Raw genomic sequence first — 18,870 nt, 5'->3', positions numbered from 1 at the left:
ATGGTTCAACCGGAATGGGTACATGGGTTTTAGTTGTCCATGTAGATCAACTTGGATCTAACCGATTGGGTGTTTCATTTTTTTTGAATATTGATTATAATGGTCATTACAAAGACATGATACATTGATGCGATGTGAAACACGATAACTGTCGAATTACTACTGGTCTAAAGCTCAAAGACACTAATGATCTAATGTTCGACCAAATCAATGGCCTAAAGTCCAAAAATATTACTCTATTTATACCCAAGTTCAATACTCTTGGATTTTCCATTTCTACAAAATCGAACCTCAGACCTTCGTATTATGGAACACATGCACTTAAGAATTGAGCTAATGTTGGGCGATTGGGTTTTTCATTGACCCACGTTAGATGAAGGTTATATTAAGAAGATTCGATCAAACGTCGGTAAGTAAAATGAGTAATGAGAAGTGAGGGGGGACAGAACACCATTATGGTGGAGAAACCAATCCTCTTATGTGTAATCTCGCATGGTGTTGATATCCACACGTGTAGATAAAGAAACTTATTTTCTTCTTTGGTGTTGATGCCACCCCCCACCCTCAGACCAACACACCAATTCATCTCCCCTCTCCCTCCCTCTCTACAGGCCACTAGTCGGTCACTCTCTCTCTCTCTCTAAAAGTCTCTCAACCTATCACGGCATAGACAGACAGAAGATTTTAAAAGTTAATTCAAGGAGGGAGGGATCCTCCTATCCCAAAAAACCAAATTCCTCAACATCTGCCCTTGTACGTGTCTACCCCATCAAACCTCTACTACACGTACCCACCACACAAACCCCACTTGTCAGTTTTTCCTTCTCTCCTCTTCATCTCTTCCTCATTGGTAATGCATATTTATACTTCCATTACTCACCTCCAAACAACTTCCCTCTTGTTCTCCATTTTACACAACCCATTAAACCCATCTAGAACAAGAAACCACCATGATTCTCAACACTATCAACCCTCATTCTTCCTCCAAGCTTGATCAAATCATGTCAAGATACAGACCCATTGCTCCTAAACCTCAGATACCCTTAAACCCTGAATTGGGTGATCCTCACACACCTCCACCACCAACTCATCAAATCACTACTACAACCAACCTTCTCCAAAGCAAGAGAGGTAGAAAGAGAGGTAGATATGGAATCTCATCTTATGCTACTCGTAAGAGAGGAAAAACCACACTTCCCCATGTTGGATCTTCTTCTTCTTCTTATGGTTTTGATTCTCTAGCCACCACAACAAATACCCATCTTGGTCTTTCTTTACAGAATTTTAACCATGCTTATACTCATCATTTCCCACTCTTAAATCCTTCTTCTGTAAGTGATTCCAATTCGGAAAAACACCCTTTGAATTTTCTCTCTCTTCCTCCTCTTGTTCCATATACTTCCTCCCCACTTCCTTCTCCTCAAGGAATTCATGGGAACCAGTTCATGGACTTGAATCACTCCACATCTGAAACTACTCCAAAGGAAATGGATCTCTTGCAAAATCTGCATGCATCATCTGTTTCAGGCCCCCCTCCTTCAAACATTATAGCTCCTCAGCCAGTCAGACCAATTGGGTCAAGCATCAGTGTGGGTTGCATTAGTGAAGACCCAAGTTCAAACTCAAATGCATGTTTATCCAAGAAAAAACCTGAAGAAGTTGAAGCAGAGGCCGAGTCAGATGCATTACCTGTGGTTGTATCTGACTCAAATAACAAAGTCAGATTGGCAAATTCAGCTTTCAAAGAGATGGTTGGACAACCAGAATGTCTGTGGCTAGATTCCATGGAAACCTGCAAAGAACAGACAAGAAGAGGCAGTGCATGCAAGAGGATAAGTGGGGAAGTGATGTTAGATCTATCGAATAATCGGGTACCTGTTTGGTCCAATGGGTTTTCTTGTAGAGTGAGAATAGAGTGGGGAAACAATGGACAGAAGAGCTCAATTAGTGCTCCTTGTAATGTGATGAAATTGTTGTGTGAGTCTAAGGATTATCTCTTTACATGGAGAATTCATACCAGAGAGGCTTCTGAGACTAATGCCAGAGCTTAAACCCTATTCTTCTTCTCCTTTTTTCCTTATCTTGTATAATTTTCATATGATGTTAATATATATATGCAACTTTTACTGTCCATCTTATAAACTAAAGAAAGCTCATTTATTTTATTTTTTTGAACGGCAGCGGACACGGTGTCTCAAACCTTAACGGCACGACTCGGTGTCTCAAACCTTAACGGCAGGACTCGGTGTCTCGAACCTTAACGGCATTAACGGCACGACTCGGTGTCTCGAACCTTAACGGCACGACTCGGTGTCTCGAACCTTAACGGCACGACTCGGTGTCTCGAACCTTAACGGCACGACTCGGTGTCTCGAACCTTAACGTCGCCGAAGGCACGCGGGACCCCGCGTCTCAAACCTTGATGGCACGACTCCGTGTCTCTCGGCACGACTCCGTGTCTCTCCTGTCTCTATCCGAGCATGACTCCACTCCGTGTCTCCTGTCTCTATCCGGGCCGGGCACGACTCCTGTCTCTATCCGGGTATGACTCAGGTGTCTCAAACTTTTGCCCTAACCTTCGATTTAGGGACCGTTGATACCAACATGGTAACCCTTCCAATCCAAACGTGGTGGAAGATATCTCAGTTTTAAGAAGTGTTTTAGAAAGAAATTGGCTGGCAAGTTATGAAGTTTGGGGGATTCCCAAGTTTAAGCTCTAAACAGTGGCACAGTTTGATTTTTCAGAGAAAAGAATTGGGCTAAAATGGAGTCTAATCTATCTATCAATCTTAATCCTAACTATCTAATTTTAAGAAGATATAAATATCTTGTTGGATGAAAATATAGAGTTTCAATTCCAAATTGAGCCCACATTTCAACTTCAATTAATCAATTAGGATGAAATCAGCCCTATATTGCGATTCTTCCAAAAACCCTGGCAATCTTATTCTCTAATTGAACTGTAATTACTGTTTTTTTTTTTTGTTAACTGTAATTACTGTTAACAAAGAACAGTAATACCTAATTTTTTTCGTTAAAGTTTAATTCAAAAATTTGATCAGAAGTTTGCCTCAGGTGCTGTTTGTTTTTTATTTATTTTCAGATCTGAAATCTGAATTGGGACTAATTCAGATTTCAGATGTTTGTTTTTCTTTTTTAGAAAATCTGAAATGTTATCTGAATTAACTCAATGTCTGAATTGGCTGAAAAAAAAAACAACATTTTTCAGACTTTAAAACAAGTCTGAAAAATAAACTCAATTTCTGAAATGGGCGACATGACGCTTGTGCCCTCTATTTTAGAAAAAGTTTCCCCCTACCCAGATTTCTACCACCAAAGACCACCACCACCACAACAAAGACCACCACCACCACCACCAAAAACAAGATCGCACCACCACAACAAAGACCACCACTACCACCACCAAAAACAAGATCGCACCACCACAACAAAGACCACCACCACCACCAAAAACAAGATCGCACCACCACAACAAAGACCACCACCACCAAAACAAGATCGCACCACCACATATCAGACTACAACCACCACAAATCAAAACCACCATCACCACTACAAACCAGTAAAAATAGTATTGGTAGAAGTCGAATCCGACGAAAACCTTCGTCGGATCTATGAACCCTAAAATCTTAACAAGAAGTTCTTAGCCCTCGTTGGATATGGAAAGGGTCGTCTTCTGATCTGCGAGAAAACAAAAACTTCTGATCTTCGACAAAGAGAGATAGCTTTTGATCTTCGAGAGAGAAGAGACAGAGATAGGTTCTAATCTTTGAGAGTGAGGGAGAGATCGTCTGCTGGGGTTTAGGGTTTTCATTTTCTTCTACTCGAGAGAGAGCAGCAGTTGGAGAGAGAGAGAGACAGAGAGGGAAAAATAGATGGGGAATATAGGGTTTTCATTTTCTTCTATTCAGAGAGAGAGAGCAGCAGTTGGAGAGAGACTGGACAGAGAGACAGAGAGGGAAAAATAGATGGGGAATATAGGGTTTTCATTTTCTTCTATTCAGAGAGAGAGAGCAGCAGTTGGAGAGAGACTGGACAGAGAGAGAGAGAGAGAGGTTGAGAGGGAGAAAGAGATGGAGAATTTAGGGTTTTCATTTTCTTCCATTCAGAGAGAGAGATCAGTAGTTGGAGAGAGACTGGACAGAGAGGGAGAGAGAGAGGCCGAGAGGGAGAAAGAGATGGGAATTTTAGGGTTTTTATTTTCTTATTAGAGATAAGGAGTCTAGGGTTTTGGTCCAAAATATCAATTAGGGGTATAAAAGTCAAAATTTTAATTCAGATCTTATCATTCAGATTCAGAAAACAAACATCAACTTGTAAAAAAATTCAGCCAATTCAGATTCAGCCAATTCAGTTCAGCCAATTCAGATTCAGCCAATTCAGATTCAGACATAAATAAAAAAACAAACAGCACCTTAATGTGACGTTTTGGGGGATTTTAATGGAGACAATTTGATTACCTCTCGCCGGAGATGTTCTTACTGAAATCTGGAAACGATCCCAATCTGACTGTCTCCGCCATGGAATCTGCTAGGAACAACCTCGAGTCCTCGACCAAGAAAACGAAGAGCGAAATAGGAACTCACACCATTCCAATCTCAAGCCATGACAACAAAAGCTCTAGTAGACACAAGAATCAACAGAGCCCATATTACTAAGCTTGTCATCCAGGCCCAATCTCAATGCGCACATAGAGCCTTATTCTTGGGGAAGAATCGGTGAGCCCACCACCCTTAAAGCCCATTACTGAGCTTGAGTTTGCACCCAAGCCCTAGCCGTTAGTGATATTGTTCCGCCTGCGCCACCAAGACCCAAAACAAACAACTACTTAATTTTGTTGTTGGAGAGTGACTTTGTGGTTGTGTTGGCGTACGGGAATGGAATGTGATTCCTGGGAATCACATTCCCGTAGTTGGATGTTTGGTTTGACCAGGAATGAGAATTTGATTCCTAACATATTCCTAATTAGGTGTTTGGTTCGCACAGGAATATGAATGTAAATATTTGTAAAAGTTTCACTTTTACCCTTACTTTAACTACATAGAATACACATCAACTTTGTTAAATATTAAAATGAGTATTATTTATTCAAATTTGTAGATATGAAATAATAACACGATACACCAAAAGGTTAGAATTTAAAGATCTATTATATAAAACAGAAGGGAAAACGATGACTGGGACAAACATTCTTTTTTAATAAGGGATATTGTTTAGAAGTCCTTCTCAAAAGAAAAGAAAACAATAATTGTTTCCTTCTTAGAAATAAAATAACCAATTTAATAACAAAAAAGAAACAAAATAAATTTCAAGGTTTAAAAAAAGAAATTAAAATATTTCTCTCTCTCTCTCTCTCTTTCAATAAACTAATAACTAACTTAAGAGAAAAAAACAAAACAATTAATACAATAAAATAATAACTAATAAAAATCTCTCTCTCCCTCTCAATAAATATAACAATAAGAAAAACAGAAATTAAAATCTCTCTCTCAATAAAATAATAACTAATTTAAGAGAAAATAAACAAAATAATAATAACTAATAAAAATCTCTCCCTCTCAATAAAATAATAACTAATTAAAATCTCCCTCCCAAGTGTTCGTGCCCTATGGCACGGGATATACCCTAGAGGCCCTTCTCAAAATTTAAAATAGAGTGCTTAAAAATAAAATAATTTATTTAAAAAATATGTGTCTTTCTTAGAAATAAAATAAATAATTAAAAAAAAGAAACAAAATGACCTATTTGAAGAAAAAAAATAACTGTGTACTTAGAAAAAATAACTAATTTAAAAAAAAATATATATATCAAGGGTTGAAAAAAGAAATTAAAATCTCTCTCAATAAAATAATAAATAATTTAAGAAAAGGAAACAAACGAAAATAATACCCTAGAACAATATTTAATATAGAAAGTTACATGTTTGGAGAGAGCACCTAAAATAATACCATGGGGCGACTCTACAAACACTTGGTTAGAATTTCGTCACATTGTTGTCCGTGCCCTGGGGCACGGGATATTGTCTAGAAGTCCTTCTCAAAATTTAAAATATAGTCATTCGTAGAAATAAAATTACCTATTTAAAAAACAAGAATCCTTTCCTTCTTAAAAATAAAATAACTAATTTAAGGAAAAAAAAAAAAGAAACAAAATAAATTTCAAGGGTTAAAAAAATATTAAAATATCTCTCAATAAAATAATAACTAATCTAGGAGAAAAGAAACAAAAAAATAATAACTAATAAAAATCTCTCTCTCTCAATAAAATATAACAATAAATTTCGTAACATTTGATTGATACAAGTGTCCGTGTCCTAGGGCACGCGATATACGCTAGTAATAAATAAAGATCTAAAAAAAATTATCTAAAATAAAATTATGTTTGTAAACCTAAATAGAAATTTATTTAAAAATTAAATTTTGTTTATAAACTTAATTAAATACTTATTAATACCAAATCCCACAAGACCTTACTTCCATTATTGCACTAACGAAAGAGAGAGAAAAGGCGAGAAGGCGTGTGGTGGTTTGGGTTTAAAACCCTAGTTTAATCTTGATTTATAAATCACAAGATAATTTAAAAATTGGCAATTCAATATTTTGTTAAGGATATATTTGTCAATAAATATTAATATATGTGATTATGGGAGAAATGAGAATCACAAACCCACCTCGCTCTTGAGTTTGCTATTCCCGGACCCGCGCCATTCCCACAAGCCAAACAATGACCTGGAATTTGATTCTCGGGAATCACATCCCATTCGCACGCGCCAACACATGGCCTGTGAGTTTGAGTTCGTATCTATAACCCAAGGTATAGTACAATTATTCTCTGGATTTTAGTATCGGTGAATATCCTCCTTAACCGAAAACAGGAATACGATATGCACAAATAGTACTTTCCCTTATTATTTTATATATGATTTCAATTCTATACATCTTCTCTCCATCTCTTTTTTATAACACTCTTTACTATAATGTATAGGGAAGTTTTATAGGGCCCTCCTATTTTTGTTAAAAGGCCTTCCCATGAATTCATTGACTTGGTAAAAGTCATTGACCTTGTTTCGTTAAAGGATCCCCATGCAATAGTTTAAAAGCACCCACTTTAAGGGTGTATATCACCCACAGTAGCAATCTACATATCTCAACCTAAATCTCTCCAAAACTCAAATCCCTAAACATTCTTCTCCTTCCACTTAGGTGATAATTCAAAATACTAAACCTAGGGTTTGAGGAAGATGAAAGAGGAAGAGATGGAGATGAAAAGAAGGAGAGCGAAAGAGATAACGAGAGAGAGAGAACGGGAGATAAACTGAGAAAGAATGAGGGGAAGATGAAGGTGAAAATGGCAACAATGATAAATGTGATAGATTTTACAGAGAGAAAGAGAAGATAAACGGAAGAAGAAGATGAAACAGAGCTACTGGCTACTGGCCCAATTTTTGGTGGACTCAGGCCGAATTATGCAACATTTTACGGTGGGCTCAGGGCGAATTATGCAACATTTTACGGTGGGCTCAAGCCTATTATGCAACATTTATGGTTCGACCCACCGTATTTGCCACAAGTAGCTTTTCGGGTTGGTGCAACCAGAAAGCTCACTTGAGGGTTTTCTTTCTCTCTCGATTTTCACCCACTTTCAGACGAAATGCTTCCAAATAAGGTTTGCAAATCTTCTTCCTTGTGTTGCTAACCAGTAGATTCAAGTATTCAAACAATGTAGTTGGAAAATCGAAAAAAAACTAAACCTAGGATTATGAGGAAGATGAGAGAGGAAGAGATGAAGATGAAAAGAGGGAGGGAGAGAGAGAACGAAAGAGAAACCGAAAGAGAATGAGGGAGAGATGAAGATGAAAATGGCGGTAGTTATAGAGGTGATAGATTTTACAGAGAGAGTGAAGATAAACTAAACAAGAAGAAGATGAAACAGAGGTTACGAGGAAGATGAAAGAGGGGTGCGCTTTTGATCTGTCCAGGGAGTTTTTATTGGTTTGAATAATTTTGACCTAACGACGTTAACTTTACCTTTATGTCAAACTAGAAAAGGGAGAACACATTTTTCTTGAAGTACTTTTCTAACCAAAATGAGAGATTTGGGGAGCGTTTTTAAAGGAGCGGCCTTTTTAACAAAAATGGACGCCCCTATCAAATCTTCGTAATGTATAAGGAGGTAAATGATTTTCTCCACCCAAACCAAAATTTAATATGCTTTAATGTGGTGAGGTCACTCGGATATTTAATTGGCAATAGTTGCTGCAGCCATGTAAGTATAAAGGAGAGATTAATGAAATTGTGTTTTTTTTGAGAAATCGATTGCGATCTACGTTAGTCGTTACAAGGCAAGATGTGATGAGCACGATAACCGTTTAATTTAAACCATAACGAAAGAGGCCTAAAGCCCGAAAAATTATTATATTATTTACTATATATATTGTCTAAATTACATGAGATCATTCTTGATGGCAAATTGCTTCCACCGAGACTCGATCCACGACCTCATGGGCTTAAGACGTTTGTTTTTTCAAAGCATTTAGGCATGGTTGAGTGAAATATTTGTGGGGTGCGAAATAATTCAATCGAAATATACACAACCTTCAGAAATTGCCTATACATGTTAGTTTTTGCTATTATATAGTCTGACGAAATTTTAGACTAGTCCTAAATAGTTCAAATCCTGACTTCCCCCTACTTACATAGGCATCGAAACTACTAGCATAAAACCAGTCTAAATACTTTATTTATACTCACGTTTAATAATTCTGCATTTGTATTTCCATGAGATCGAACCTGAGGTCTTCTACTGGGGAGAAGATGCACGATCGACTAACTACCAATTGTTGCATAGAATAATATGGGAGACTATCCAATGACCTCTGGGCTGGGGTCTTTGAGTTCGGAGAGATGAACCACCAGTTGAAGTACAACCACATGTGTCAATCGTGCATGCTTAAAGTTTAACCGGTGTCTTACGCCGTAGAAATCAGGAACCACGTCCAGATAGAAAGAGAAAAAAAGAACAGATAAAGTGTGACGATATTAAGAGAAGAGGGAGAGACGTTTGGCCTGAAAGACCGACCTTTTTGCTTCTCAATAACATTCCCATCTACCAAGGTAAGTTCTGGAGCTAATTCAAAACCTATCTTTCTATTCTGTATCTTGTTTGATTTCTTGGCTTATTAATTTCTTCCTGCCTTTTAATTTAGTGGTTAATTAGATTGTTAGGAATCAGTTTGTCATTAATCAATCGAACAGTTCCATATGTATGATTATTGTCGCATCGTTGTCTTATGGATCTCACAATTATTGGTTTTAGGGTTTCGTATATTCTTATTTGGGGAAGTTGTATTTATGATATGTAAATTAGGGTTGTCGATTTTTTTAGCATCTGGAATTAATTGAACTTAACTGGGTAGCTGCTCTTTTTGTATATAAATAACCTAAAAATTAGTACTTTATATATCTTACTTGTGGGTTTTGCCCCTTTTTCTTATTTTTGGTTATTATCTTTCACTGAATTCATAAACTTGTTCATTTGCTCATGTTTTGAAAATTTGCTGATAAAAAAGTTAAGAGGATTTGATTTTTTTTGTTTGTGATTTATTTGGGGGTTGATGAGCACTGACATGAACTTGGTTTGGCTTCAGATTTTTTTTGCTGAGCTTTGTTAATGGGTGCTCCTAAGCAGAAGTGGTCAAATGAAGAAGAATCTGCCCTGAAAGCTGGAGTTGTTAAACACGGTGCAGGCAAATGGCGTACTATACTGAAAGACCCGGAATTTAGTGGTGTATTGTATTTGCGTTCTAATGTCGATCTCAAGGTTAGTTACTCATAGTTTCTTTGGGTTGAAAGCTAAACATGATTGGGGTAGATGCCTAGATGTTTTAGGGAGTTAGTAAAATATGTTTAGATGGACCTCAATGCAAAAATTTCATGTAACATGATGCTCTTCCATGATTCAAATAAAAGTATTCTATTCTTTGTTTTTACAAATTCAAAACACCTTCTACTTATAGCATCCTAGTTTATCTTCAAAATCTGAAACTCAAGCCCACTAGTTCTTTGAGTCGAGATGCTCATCGTTATTTTTTATCTTTGATTTCTTTGAAAACTCTTCTTCAAATCGCTTTTGTCTTTTCACCCTTCAAAGATTCTTTTGTTCTTCTATATCTAGATTTTCCATGGAATAGAAAAACATAGTAATCTCAATTTAGTAGATCGTTATTCGTACTATCCATGTTGAATTTTGCCTGCTAAAAGCTGTCTTCGGTACTCTATATCCTATAGATGGTGGGTACTTATGCTACCGTGTTTCACTTTGGGGTAGGATAAATGGAGGAACATGAGTGTGACTGCCAATGGTTGGGGGTCAAGGGAGAAGGCTAGGTTAGCATTCAAAAGGAGTCAACAGATGTATAGACATGGCGACAACAGGTTGACCCTTGGGGATATGGTTCAGAGTGATGAAGAAATTGTGGATGCTAGACCACTTGCTGTGTCTAATGAAACGTTGCAGATCACTGGCCCGCAAAAGTCAATTTCAGGGTAAGTTTTTTGTGAATAACTTTGGGTATTGCATGTTTTTTTCCGAGTTAGTGTGACAGTATGACTGATAAGCTGTGGAATTGTACTTTTAAATATTTTCTTGCATATAGTGCAATTTGCACCTCATCTTTTCTTTCAGAGTTGTGTTTTTTTTTTATATATTTAAGGGACAAACGTAACTATGTATATTTAAGGAATAGAACTAGCATTTACTCTTTTGTATATTCTTTTCCTCTTAATTACTTAAACTTTTCAAAAAAAAAAAAAGGTTTTTGGCAGTTCTCTTTTTTGCAAATTCAATTTATCTACTGAATCTTTGGACAGTCAATGTGGTTGAGAGTTAGTTCTTGACCCAAATCCCACACGAGGCCATATTACCCCCCTAAATTAAAACTTTGGTCTCAGGTAATTGATATGTATATTTTATACCATCTGAGTTATGAGCATGCCTAGGTTCTAAAATTTTCTTTCCCTTTCCAATTGCCGTTTTTTTCATGTCAGTTTACTTCTTTCACATCATGTATGGCTTATAGAAGTTCACAGCTAAATAATTCTCAATTTGTCCTGACCTTCTTCATAGGTTGAGGAATCTCATACTTGAAGCTATAAGCAATCTGAAGGAGCCTACTGGGTCTAGCAAGGCTGATATTTGCGAATTTATCGAGGTATTTTTCTTTTGTCTGACTTAGTTAAGCCCTAAGAACGCTCACTTTAAATAAGCTACCCATTAAAATGTTCTACATGGGTTATTCGTCGGCATTATTCCTTTTAAGTGACACATTTTCCATTTTTTCAGATTTAAGGTTTTAATTGATATTGGTTAAACTGTATCAACGTTGTAATGTTCTCTTTATGCAGGATCAGTATGATGCACCTGAAAACTTTGAAAGAATCTTGTCAGCAAAATTAAAGTCTATGACGGCAAATGGAAAATTGATTAGGGTAATAACTTTTATACTTAAGGATGATGAATGGTGGATTGTTTTGAGATATCTATATTGCAATTTGTTACATATTATACTTAATTACTTATCATAGTGCAAGATACATCTTTAACAAAGTTAGGCTAGATGTTTTGTTTGTTAAATTTAGCGAAGATTTTACGGAAAAGGTAAATGCTTGATGACAATCTAATATTGATTACAAGGGGAGTTGTTCTGATATCCTGGAAGTATTAATAGTTCCCTGTTTTGGCGTTTTGCCACTCATTTTTCCTACAACTTTATAATGGTTTTCGATACCGATACCCATATCTAGTGGCCATGTTACATAGGTTTCTATCGCTCTACTGCCTCTTGTGGCAAATGGTTATCTTCGTTCCTTTGCTCGAGGTATTCTTACTCTCCGTTTTCTGTTCTGGTGGTGGAATCTTTCAATAGGTAAATCGGAAGTACAGGATTGCCCCTAGATCGAGGTACTCAGATAGGAGAAACTCGACTATGCATTATCCTGAAGGATGGCAAGCAGAGTCTCCCAGAGTTGAAAAGCCAGATTCCAGGATACTTATGGAATTCCTGAGTGATGCTGAGCTGGCGAAGATTATAAACATGACTGAAGAAGAAGCGTCTGCAGCTGCTGCTCGAGCAGTTGCAGAGGCAGAAGCTGCCATTGCAGAAGCTGAAGAAGCAGCAAGAGAGGCAGATGCGGCAGACGCTGATGCAGAAGCAACACAAGCTTTTGCTGAAGCTGCGGCTACGACTTTGAGAAACCGAAATGCATCAGAGCTGGTATAAATCTATTCCTCCAATTATTATCTTTGCATTTTCTGCTTCTCTTGGATTTGGGTATATCTAATACATGTATATATATACCCTTTTCGTTAGTTTTATTTAGTGTTTTTACTGGAATATGCTATTAATACTTCCAAATTTAAGAGAAGTACCAAATGAGGTATATTGCGTAAGTCAGATGACGTTATATCGACCATTGTAATTATTAACATTTTGTGTGATCATCCGAAAATGCTCTCTTAGTGACCATTGGCTCATCATTGCTCACTGGTACTGACTGTCCTTATTGAATTCTTTGTCAATGGTCAGAGAAGGGACACAATGGTGGAAGTTCCAAGTGAAGTTCAAATAAGATGAATATGCTCGTTCTTTTTAAGAGATCTAGGTTGAACTGTTTGGTGGTACTTTAGCAAATACATGGCGATGAAAACTACTTGAGCAGATTTTCTGCAGCTAAGAACACAATGATCGTTAACCCTTTCTCCGTTTCAACTTCTAAATGCCTCTTCAGATGTCCTAATATTTCGGGGCATATGAAGGTTTTATCGTCGTGCAGATAACCCTTGGAACTATTTGATTTTGTTACAGCTCCTGGATATTTATTATAAGACTCGGCAGTAGAAATAACGGCTTCTTCCCTTTCTAATCTATGTCTCTTGAATACTTTAGGTAGGATTTCATATTGGGATGTGTTGTAAACTGAAATGTACTATAAAGTTGTTGGTTTCCTAGGATTTATTTATCTAAGATTCTATGTTATTAAAGACTCATGGTTCGACCAAGATATTTTCGTGGTGATGTAATTTTCATGCTTAAGTATAACATTTTTAAAACCAGAAAGGAACTGGGAAGTGTATAATTAGATGTTTTCAATGGGAGATGGTTGATGATATCTTCTCAAGATGTTGCTTGTCAAGCATGTACGATTCTGCATCAGAGAAATATATGGTGCCAGTGATTTGCAGGATTTCAAGGCAATATCCATAACAGGGTATCACGCAAGAAGACCCAATCCCATGTTGGTCTTGGTTTGAGAAACATGTCATTAGATTTCTGTCTTTTGTGCAAACTAATACTAATCTATGCTGATCTCAAACAAGGAATAAAATTTCGATTTTTATGGAATTTCGGAGAGTCTCAAAATGGAAATATTTTGTAGAAATATTTTGATTAGTGTGGAAATTTGATTAACTTCTTGACAATAACACCCGGAAGATAACATTCTTATTGTTAATAGTTTGAGAAGGTATTGTTATTTCATAGTTATATTAGGTGTGTTACTAAGATATAATTAATTTCAACAGTTAAGCCAGTGTGCAAATCATTCAAAATTAGGAGATATCTATTAGAAATGAAGAAGAAAATGAAGATTAAAAAGAGAAAGGAAGAGATACGTTTTTAGGTTTAGTTTCTCCGAATTTTTAGCTAGATTTCCATTATGTCCAATTGTCGATTGAATTTTCCATCACGTAAGTAGAAATTTCGATATTTTCAACAATTTTGGTCAAAATTCCCCTCAAGTCGGTGGAAACTATGCTGGAAATAGGTGTAAGTGTGATTTCGTGCACCTAATCTTAATTTAGAAAATATTTCGCGATTCATTTTCCAAAATTTCATTTCTTGATCTCAAACATATGTAAATCAAACAAAATTTTTACACTTCGTAACAAAAAAAAGCAAAATTTCACACCTTTCAAAGTGCTAAATATTTTACTCTCCTATATTTTGGAGACCAAAAACTTTAAGGATTCTAATGTAATTTCTAAGATCATATACTTCTTTCTGCAAAAACATCCCTCGAGGTTCTTTTTAAGTGACAGGGAGTATGTGTGGTCATCCAACGCAAAACCCATTAACAGTAAGCGAAGAATACCTAAACAATATATTATTGGTTGCTAAATATCTCTTCTCTCATGTGAGATTAAATATCCCTTCTCCCGTGCGAGACTATTCAGTGGGGGTTATTCGTTCAGACCTTTTAACAGATCCTCAAAGTTCTTAAGACTTTTGAAGTTTGGCGTTATTGGTTTCAGCCTTTTTTTAAGAGCTTCGAAGTTTTGTGTTATTGGTTCAGACCTTTATTTAAGAACTTTAAAGTTTTGTGTTATTGGTTCATATCTTTTTTTAAGAATTTTAAAAGAATGCGTTATTCATTTTTTATGAATAATTAAGAACTTTTCATCAAAGATCTAGCCCAAGGACTTTTCGAGACAAATTTACTCATAAATTAGTCAAATTCAAAGATCCACCTAAACAGGTGGATCTTTGAATTCCTACTTTGGGTGTACCTAAAAATGTTTTTTTTTCTTATCTCTTTAATGTTGTTGATTTCTCCTTATCTCAAATCTCTCTCCCCCCCCCTTCCCTCGAACTCCTAATATAATTTGTTTGTCTCCATAACATCCCCCCCCCCCCCCCCCTTCCCTCGAACTCCTAATATAATTTGTTTGTCTCCATAACATCCCCCCCCTTCCCTCGAACTCCTAATATAATTTGTTTGTCTCCATAACATCCCCTTCTTATAAAAAAAAATTATTTTTTTATATAAGCAAATGATTTTTTTTTACTTTTATTCTTTTTACGCGAGTCGAAGACGTCTATATGTTTAGTATTTATTTTGGGAGCCACCTTTTTATTTTCTTCTTAAATTCTAAAATAATCTATTATACAAAACAGATCAATATGACTGGGACAAAATGAATGCACTTACATGCTGACTAGATTGCCACGTAGACTTATGACTGGGACAAACTCTACAAGGACAACATTAATCTATTATACAAAACAGATCAATATGACTGGGACAAAATGAATGCACTTACATGCTGACTAGATTGCCACGTAGACTTATGACTGGGACAAACTCTACAAGGACAACATTAATGACCGTCTATTAAATGAAACTCGATCCTTTAGTTAATCCAACGGTCCAGATTTTACCCGTTTGTCTTCCTCACCTTATCACCTCTCTTTCTTTATTAGCCGAAAGACCAAAAACGCTCCACTCTCATGGAGATTGGTTCATTGAATCTCTCTTTCATTGAATCTGTACTGTTATTGAATATTTTTTTTCACCACCATCATTCCAAGAAAACCTAATTTCATTCATTGATTTATGTCCATGTTCATTGAAAAATTATTTTGCAGAGTTCATCTTTTGCTAAGAAGGATAGTATGATATCAAGGTCCATGTGATTTGAAATTGAAATTGAAGATGATATGATGCTCCATGTGATTTCTTTATGGTTGGAAGAGGTATTTACAAATTTAGATTTCTAATTCTTCCTTTACTGAAATCTTAAATCTTCTATCAATCATTTAAGTCCTCTTTTCCTCTTCTTATTTAAGGTTTATAATTGGTATAAATCATTATAGCTTTGATCCTTTTCGTTGAATTTGGAGTATATGTTTGTGTCTTACATCATATCTAGAAGAAAAATTGAAATGTTTTCGATAGAGAAATGACAGCCTATTTTAATCTGGTATTGCAGAAAACTATGCTATTTGACCGACTACATTAACATGTTTTTCATAAATTTTGGATACCTGATCCCAGTATGGTGGCATTTTTTTTAATTTTTTTTAAAAATGATTGTCCGAATCGGATTCAGCTAACTCAAGATCAAAGATCGCACCAAATTAGTCATTCAAATGACGGAGTCAGACAAAATTTCTTTTGAAATCTGACTTGATTGAACTGACAACTCACATGCACATATTAGCATATGTTTTTTTCGTTAATGTTAAAATGAAAAAAAAATTATATGTCGTGCTTGTTGTTTGAGATGACGTTCTTATTCTCATGAAACTTTTCGTATGCAGGTAGGTGCCTAAGAGAGCGGTTAGAAGATGCTATCATGGAGGCTTGATCTAAAACTCATGCGCGGTATGGACTATGATAACAATTTTCTTACCCAACTTATTTAACTTTTTTTCCTTAGTTGTTTCTGTACATCTTTAATGTTATGCAGATCTTAGAATCATCCTGTCATAATCCATTCTACTCATGGAAAGGTATAGCTCGAATCCTTGTGACATCTTTTTTTGCTTTCACTTACTAAAACAAGATGATTGGAATCTATTTTTGAATATGAACATCATCAAACAAGTTGTGTGGTTGGTTTCTATGGAAATTGGAGAAATGGTGCTTGCTTTCAGTGTTCAAAGAGCACCATTTTTTTTTTGAATCCTTGTAACATCTTTCTTTTCTTTCACTTCTTAAAATTTAAACAAAATACAATATGATTAGAATCTATTTTTAAATATGAACATCATCCAACAAGTTGTGTCCTTGGTTTCTATGGAAATTGGAGAAATGGTGCTTGCTTTCAGTGATCAAATACCACCATTTTTTGTTGGTGCCCAGTAAGCGATATCTCACCTTTTATTAATACCTTTATACTATTATTTGCCAGCATGTCACGCATAATCGAAGATAATTGTTTTATAAATAAGAGATTGTGCACAAAAAATGTATACATTCTAGCTACCCTGCATTTAAACAAAATGACTTTTTTGCTTTTTTTAGGAAAATTTTAGATGTTATAATTTTCTGATTATTATAAGCGTAAATGTATACATTCTCTAATTAAATAGGTCATACGAACAATCTCACCACCAAATTTTAGCCATTTTATTTGTTTGTGACCTAATTTTGTTTACATAGTGTCCATAAACTTTGATTCATTACTGAAGTATTAAAGTTTTTTATTCATGTCAATGACCTAATTTTGTTGATGTTTATGACCTTGCAGCCCTTCAGGCTTGGGACAACAGGTCAAAGCTTCATGAACAAACAACTAAAAGTGGACAAACAACTTCAGTTTAGTATCTGGGCACTTATACAGGTAAATTTTCGTCTTGATCACCAGTGTTGCAGTTGTTAGTAATACGTTCCAACAATAATTTCATGTTCATAGTAGGTTAACCTTGCTTTCAACCTTTATAAAGTTTCAGTTATTGCTTATCTTGCTGAATGGAGGAAGATATATTGAGTGCTAATATCTGGACCGCCTACTCAACAGTTGGTCGGAATGTTGCTTATCGATGGTGACACTTGTTTATTAATGACATTTAAGACTATATTTTTGGGAATATGTTTATAGTAATTTTGTATTTGATCAGTTTTTTTCATCTTTAATCTGTGGGTATAGGTGAATATATTGACACACACTGCTGAAGTTGTTCCAACCGAAGAGCAGCTTTCTGTGATAGACATATTGAAAAGGAAATATGTTGAACATGACACAAGGGAAAATCTAATTCTACCACCATTGAGTGAAGATTGTGCAGCTAACAAAATTTATAATCCTGAGAATGGGGTTGCGACAGATGATGATATCTTAGGTACCAATTTCCCTGGACTTGCCTCTAGATGAAGATGAGGAATCCGGTGCTGCTTTATGGGATATTTTTAGGATAAGAGATGTACCTAAGCTTCAAAAGTACCTCAGAAAGCATTCAAAAGAATTTAGGCACACAATTTGTTCTCCAGTTGATAAGGTAAGAGCTGACTTCAATTTCGTATTGAGTGATTCAGTGCAAACAGAGTTCAACAAATAATTTCGATGCTTTTGTACCCAGGTAGTTCATCCGATTTATGATCAAGCTTTCTACTTGACTGTAGCGCATAAAAGGAAGCTAAAAGAGGAATTTGGTATGTTTCATAGTGCTCTTTAGAGTTTTCAAGTCCCTTCTCTCAAGGGCCATCCGCTCAATCTGGTGTAACTTCATTCGACAAAATTTCTGACCCATCTTCCAGGTATTGAACCGTGGACATTTGAGCAAAAACGTGGGGAGTCGGTTTTTATTCCTGCAGGGTGTCCACATCAAGTCAGAAACCTTAAGGTGGTTATTGGTCCCATCCCCCTCGCATCTATTATTTAAAATTTGGTGAGCCTACCAATATAGGGGAATCTTCTGTACATACCGTAACCCATGGGCAATATTGGCTTATACAAGTTGAGAGATGCAAACTTTTCAACAATTTAACTCTTTTTTATTTGTTATCACAGACGTGTACAAAGGTTGCGCTAGACTTCGTCTCCCCTGAAAATAGTGGCGAATGTTTCCGCTCGACAGAGGAGTTCCGACAACTGCCAAAGAACCATAGAGTTAGGGAAGATAAGCTCGAGGTAAGTTAATCGCAGTTTACAAGTTTCATAACTTCTACTATCTGAACCTTATTTGAAGTGTTTCTTTCTCAAATCAAATAAATAAAGAAAATGACTCTTCATGATATCAACCAAGCTCTAAAGGATTTGGAAGATCTCACTACACTTGCAAGAGATTAGCCGACACACGTCAGTGTCGATGGAGATATGGATCTTCCTTGGAACAACATTAGAGAAGCGCCTGCTATTATCAGTTTTGGAGTTATGTATTTATTGGGAGTAATTAACCTTGCCTTTATCTGTTGTTTGCTATTCAGCCCTGTAGTTATGGATAGAAGACGTAAATAACCTAAGAAAAGTTAGTTTCTTCGTGCGGCATTAGGTATATGAGTAGGTGTAAACACTTTATGCGTCACAAAATCATGGAGGATGAGATTAGCTAACACATTTTTCCTCATAGGC

The 18,870-nt window shown here is 36.0% G+C and overlaps 2 protein-coding genes across 2 annotated transcripts; both read left to right on the top strand.

Moving 5' to 3' along the window:
- The first annotated feature begins 83 nt into the window (after nt 1-83).
- LOC147533374 (uncharacterized) lies at nt 84-2,131 on the top strand. The gene has a single exon (XM_086651030.1). The coding sequence runs from the start codon at nt 951-953 to the stop codon at nt 2,049-2,051; it is 1,101 nt and encodes a 366-aa protein (XP_086507156.1). The 5' UTR covers nt 84-950; the 3' UTR covers nt 2,052-2,131.
- Nucleotides 2,132-8,769: 6,638 nt separating this feature from the next.
- Nucleotides 8,770-13,135, top strand: LOC147533373 (single myb histone 5-like). The gene is made up of 7 exons (XM_086647562.1): nt 8,770-9,134; nt 9,668-9,840; nt 10,348-10,565; nt 11,146-11,230; nt 11,424-11,507; nt 11,945-12,292; nt 12,605-13,135. The coding sequence occupies exons 2-7, from the start codon at nt 9,691-9,693 to the stop codon at nt 12,650-12,652; spliced, it is 933 nt and encodes a 310-aa protein (XP_086503688.1). The 5' UTR covers nt 8,770-9,134; nt 9,668-9,690; the 3' UTR covers nt 12,653-13,135.
- Nucleotides 13,136-18,870: the final 5,735 nt, after the last annotated feature.

This window comes from Eschscholzia californica, unplaced genomic scaffold, assembly GCF_041429995.1.
Source record: "Eschscholzia californica isolate CP2 unplaced genomic scaffold, dmEscCali1.0.p SCAF_6, whole genome shotgun sequence".
Taxonomy (NCBI): domain Eukaryota; kingdom Viridiplantae; phylum Streptophyta; class Magnoliopsida; order Ranunculales; family Papaveraceae; genus Eschscholzia; species Eschscholzia californica.
The sequence above is the reverse complement of the archived record's forward strand: the minus strand, read 5'-3'. Positions and strand labels throughout refer to the sequence as shown.